Raw genomic sequence first — 6,000 nt, forward strand, 5'->3', positions numbered from 1 at the left:
TGGAACATCTCCAGCTCCCAAACTTTGACCAACTGTTTGGCTTGAAAAGCTACAGATAGGGTGCTATGCTTCATGCTGTTCTGCAGTAGCGGTCACACCGTACCTCGCCACTTAATTGGCTCTTTACTAGTCCTCTCAGTTTTCAGAGTAGCAGCCGTGTTAGTCTGTATTTGCAAAAAGAAAAGGAGTACTTGTGGCACCTTAGAGACTAACAAATTTATTAGAGCATAAGCTTTCGTGAGCTACAACTCACTTCATCGGAAATGCATCCGATGAAGTGAGCTGTAGCTCACGAAAGCTTATGCTCTAATAAATTTGTTAGTCTCTAAGGTGCCACAAGTACTCCTTTTCTTTTTGCGAATCCTCTCAGTGTTTGGGATCTCCAAGGATCCACTCTAGCTAGATTGTGTGGGGTAACTACCATTGTCCTCTCCCTCTCTGGAGGAGAGAATACCTAGTGCCCCAGAGTTTCTCTACCGAGAGCTCTCATCCTGAAGGGAGACACTGGAAATGCTGCTCAAGTCCCTGCTGCCCTTATGAGCACAGTTGTGTCTTCAAGCCATGGTGGAATTTCTTCACTGGAGTGTGTTCCATCTGTGTGATCAATCTGATAATTTTTTAAATAATATCAAACATTTTGCCCCCTCCATTCTTTGAAAACTCCTTGCCGAACTTGAAGATGATGGAAACTGTTAGAGAAAATGCCCTTACTACCCTATCCCCGCAGCTTGACAAGTGTCCATGGGTTAACTTCCCATCTGCCAGAAGAATCATGACTCTTGGGAGCAGTTCCAGGAACGTGCTATGTCTACCTTATGTGGCAGCCACCTTGCCAGCAGAGGCCACAGGATAGACAATGGCACTGGGGGACTATTCAGGAAGACTTGTGGTTGAAACTCCATCCTGGAGGCTGAGCAATGTCCAGGGTCTCCAAAATCCATTGTCCAGTCAGTCCTCTATGGCCAAGGATGACAATACCTAGCTCTTTATATAGCTCTTAATAGGATGGGAGAGATCGATGTGGGGGTCAGAGGAGCCCTCTGGGGGACACTCCTCAGCAGATTTTTTTAATCCATAGAGCACTAAGATGAAGATGTGTGACCACGCACAAGTAACCTTTATTTTGGCATATCTTAACTTCTGAGTGCTTGGCTTTGCAACCTTAATGCTCTCAACATAATTTCTATGTGTAATATAAAATTATTTGCATTGCTTTTGGTCACAGAAAAATGGCATCAAATGGGTGGTTGTTGGGGATGAAAACTATGGTGAGGGATCGAGTCGGGAACATGCAGCATTGGAACCACGTCACCTGGGAGGCAGAGCCATCATCACAAAGAGCTTTGCTAGGATTCATGGTGAGTATCACCACCAGCACCTGGATACTGTGTGGTGTATAAGGAGGTTTCCTTATGGCTTGGAAGACCCATTTCCTTGCTGTGCTCAGCACTGGGAACAGGAAAGAGAACAGGATCTGCTGGAGCAAATCCATTGTCCATCTAATCTAGTGTCTAACCAGCAGTTAACACTTGATGCTTAGCACATGCTTAGTGTTGCTTTTTTCTATTAGCAGTAGCAGTATTTTATTCCAGTAATGCCTAAAGGCCGAAGCCAGGTATTAGCCCCCCAACCTGAAGCAACCTGTAAGCGAGGGGACCTTGCACACAGACCTTGGGAAGCAGGCCAGTCCTCGCTTACAGACAGCCTCCCAAACTGAAGCAAATACTCACCAGCAACTACACACCACACCACAGAAACACTAACCCAGGAACTAATCCCTGTAGCAAACCTCATTGCCTGCTCTGTCCCCATATCTACTCTAGCGACACCGTCGGAGGACCCAACCGCATCAGCCATACCATCAAGGGCTTATTCACCTGCATGTCTACTAATGTTATATATGCCATCTTGTGCCAGCAATGCCCCTCTGCCATGAACATAGGCCAAACTGGACAGTCCCTATGTAAAAGGATAAATGGACACAAATCAGACATCAGGAATGGTAACACACAAAAGCCAGTAGGAGAACACTTCAGTCTCCCTGGACATTCTATAACAGCTTTAAAAGTAGCTATACTTGGACAAAAAAAACTTCAGAAACAGACTTCCAAGAGAAATAGCAGAACTAAAATTCATTTGCAAATTAACACCATTAATTTGGGCCTGAATAGGGACTGGGAGTGGCTGGCTTATTACAAAAGCAGCTTTGCCTCTCCTGGAATTGAAACCTCCTCATCTATTATTGGGAGTGGACTACATCCACCCTGATCAAATTGGCCCTGTCAGCACTGGTTCTCCACTTGTGAGGTAACTCCCTTCTTTTCATGTATCAGTATAATAATGCCTGCATCTGTAATTTTCACTCCATGCATCCAATGAAGTGGGTTCTAGGCCACGAAAGCTTATGCCCAAATAAATCTTGGTCTTTAAGGTGCCGCCAGACTCCTTGTTGTTTTTCCAAACATCTACCTGATTGGAGGGAGTGTTGTATTCTTGAACCCAACTTCTGTATCCAGAGGCAAATCAGAACACATCCTTTTTATCACTCCAACGTTTCAGTAATCCCAGGAGCTCTCAGTGCCATGCTGGGGCAAAAAGAGCTGTGACCCTTGCTGTATAAACAGGGCAGTAGGAGTAGGGAGGGGATTTATCTCTGTATAGGCTTTATTTTGCTGCACTGCTGAGACCACTGCAGAGCTTTATGCATTATTCCAGAAGTCACCATTTTTAAGAGGATGTTGAAAGAGCTATGCCCGAAAGATTAAGCTCTTTGTCTTACTCTATGGTGTTTCTTTCAGTCTGTTTAGCTTACCAAAAAAGGACTGAAGTGATTTGACAAGTGTGTAAGTACCTTCATGAGGGGAAAAAAATATCACATACTGAAAGACTAATCCAGCAGAGAAAGGCTTAAGAATCAATGGCTGGAAGCTGATCAAACTAAGAAAGGCACAACTTTTAATGGTGAGGATGATTAACTACTGGAACAAACTACCAAGGGACATGATTGATTCTTCATCTCTTGATGTCTTCAAGAGTGGATGCTTTTTTGTCAGTTGTGCTTTGACCAAATACAAGTCATGGGGCTCAATCCTGGGATAACTAGGTGAAATTCTGTGGCGTGTGCTATACAGGAGGTCAGACTAGATGACTTAATGGTCCCTGCTGGCCTTAATCTATGAATCCCTACATACACAGGAACAAACTTCTCCCTGGGGAAGCTCCACTGAAATCCTCTCCCAACAGGGATAAAGATGACCCAAAAAGCTTACAAACCATCTATCTTATTATAAAGACTCTAAATTATTGCATTCCCATCAATATTTTGTGCCTGAAAAGCCTTTAGAAGTACTCTTCTTAGAGATGGTATGTAAGAAACATGCCACATGCTTCACTGCTCTGCAGACTCAAAGCAACAAAGGTGTGCAGGGGGTGAGTTGGGATAGCAGACAGTGACTTTTAGATCTTTTGCAATTGGCTGTCTGAGGAGCGGGAGTTACTAAGCCAGTGGTGGTAGATATAATACAATCTTTCAGAAAGTTGTGTACCACTGAAACTCCACCTGTCTATGGTTTCCATCTGTGTTTTGAAAATATGCCTTAAACAGTCTCAGCTTTTTCAGTAGGATCTGCAATGGAACAGAGTTGGGTGTATGTCTGGATGCTTCCCTCCCCAGCTTCTTCACGCTTCAGCCATGTCTGAAAGTTCAATGTGCGCTGGATCTCAGATCTGTGACAGTACTCTTTATAGTAACATTTTATCTGGTCTTTACTGCCCCTAGAAAAGCCAAGCATAGTTTGGGGCAAAGTTACAGAAGGATCGATGTCCTGTTTCATCAGCTGTAATGGATACACCAAGGCCTCCAAATATGAACCAGGCGTTCCATGGTCAAGAAACTTTGTTGTGGTGGAAACATCTGCAAAATCTCATTACTCATGAGATCTGAAAGTCCTTATATACTTAGTACCAATATTTATACTATTGTAGCGCCTAGGGGCTCTAGCCACATTGTGCAAGACACTGTAGAAACACATGACAGCTGCTGATTGTGATATTCAAATACCAAACAGTATAGTGGATGTTCTTATACCTCTGTGATTCTGAGCTTATCCATCACATTCCTTGCAAACTTCCCTTCCAACTAACAATGCTCCTCCTTGTCCACTTGCCAACACTGTTGGGTGGAAGGAGGAAATGAGGAAGATGCCTTCCTGATGCTTGTCAGCATACTATCGTTTCATTGCTCAGAGGTGAGAGCTGCTGGATAAAATGAGCACTAGCTATGGAGCTACCATTGCCTGACAATGCAATGACAGCCATTGCATTGTCAGTATATTATGCTGCAATACTTAATAAATGTGGTGTGTGGTTTATCCCCCATGCCAGGCTCACTAAACTGTCCTATACCCTTTCTGGTGGGTGGTGAACCCTTGCTGTCTTATTTACAGAAACCAACCTCAAGAAGCAAGGTCTGCTGCCTCTAACTTTTGCTGACCCAGCTGACTACAAGAAAATTCATCCTGTGGACAAGCTGAGCATTGTGGGTCTGGCAGATTTTGCACCTGGAAAGGTAACTGGTTGGATTTCCTGTTGCAGCAATAAGCTGCATTTTGCTTCCACTGGGCTCACTCACAGGGATCAGAGCTATTTCTAGGGGGAGGGAGGGGTTATGACTAACTCTGCTCTTATAGCAGCAGTTCTCAAACTGGATTGGGACTCCAAAGTGGGTCACAGCCCCGTTTTTAAAGGGGTCGCCAGGGCTGACTTAGGCTTGCGGGGGCCCAAGGCCCAAGCCCTATTACCAGGGCTGAAGCTACAGAAGCCAAGTCCACTGGGTGTATGTGCTTCAGCCCTGAGTGACAGGGCTTAGGTTATAGTCACCCACTCCTGGGGTGGAGGGGCTCAGGTTTCAGTCCCCCGTCTTGGGGTTGTGTAGTAATTGTTGTTGTCAGAAGGGGGTCATGGTGCAATGAAGTTTGAGAACCCCTATATTAGAGGGAGTGATGGAAGCCAGGCCTAGTGTTCTGAATGGAGTACTTACAACTACAGGAATTGCCAACCAGATCTGAATGGTCCCATGTAGTCGTTCAGTATTCTGGACTTGCTGGTAATCCAGAGAGCTGACTCACTGCATGGTGTTGGCCTCAATTCCTCCTGCCTCTATTGAAGATGAGGTAAAAATAAATTACTTCAGTTATTGCTATTCCCTGTAACAGATTGATGTAGCTGCCACTGGAGTGTTAAGGAATTGTGAATGGGAGAATTGAGCTTCCTGATTGCAGATGGATGAGGCAGTGTCTATAGGGCACTTGAGTTCAAGGACCCCTGGATTAGAAATTGTATTAAACAGAAGGGGTCACTCACTCCTCTACATCAGGGGCTCAGTGTGCTCCTTTAAGTGATTCCTTTTAACTGGTAGGGCGAAAGACTTTCTGGTGAGCATCCTGCATTGTCTCTTATAAATGTTGCTCCATGAAAGGAGAAAACTTAAACTCCACTTTTTGCTTCCCTCCTCTCCCCTCTATAGCCCCTGAAATGCATCATCAAGCATCCTAATGGGAATCAGGAAACTATCCTGCTGAACCACACCTTCAATGAGACACAAATAGAATGGTTCCATGCTGGCAGTGCCCTGAACAGAATGAAGGAGATGCAGCAACACTGAAACAGCTGCATGTACACCCAGTGGACTTGGCCCTGACATCTTCATAAAAGTGCAATTCCATGGCTGTTGGACATGTCTGATCATATGTAACCATAGCTTCTTTTTTGTACCTGTATTAGTTCACTGACACTGAACAGGGAGTGCAGCTCAGCTTGCTGCTGCGTGGTTTCCAAACTCTCTAGCTCTTTGGTTCAGATTTCACTTGTATTTATTTTTGAAGATAACTACTCAGTTAGCTTTTTCTGCCCAATCATTTCATGGATGGCTGAAGAAATTTAAAGTAAGACTTCTTGGTTCTTGTGAAAACATAAAATCCAAAATAAAGATTCTGTGATGGA

At 44.4% G+C, this 6,000-nt stretch overlaps 1 protein-coding gene across 1 annotated transcript in view; it reads left to right on the forward strand.

The window, feature by feature from the left end:
- The window catches only part of ACO2 (aconitase 2), a 29,838-nt gene extending 23,838 nt beyond the window's left edge, over window positions 1-6,000 (forward strand). Inside the window, 3 exon segments of the mRNA XM_038386758.2 lie at window positions 1,226-1,358; window positions 4,446-4,567; window positions 5,525-6,000. Of these exon segments, the coding sequence (XP_038242686.1) occupies window positions 1,226-1,358; window positions 4,446-4,567; window positions 5,525-5,662 (393 nt within the window). The 3' untranslated portion in view covers window positions 5,663-6,000.

This window comes from Dermochelys coriacea, chromosome 1 (genome assembly GCF_009764565.3).
Source record: "Dermochelys coriacea isolate rDerCor1 chromosome 1, rDerCor1.pri.v4, whole genome shotgun sequence".
Taxonomy (NCBI): domain Eukaryota; kingdom Metazoa; phylum Chordata; order Testudines; family Dermochelyidae; genus Dermochelys; species Dermochelys coriacea.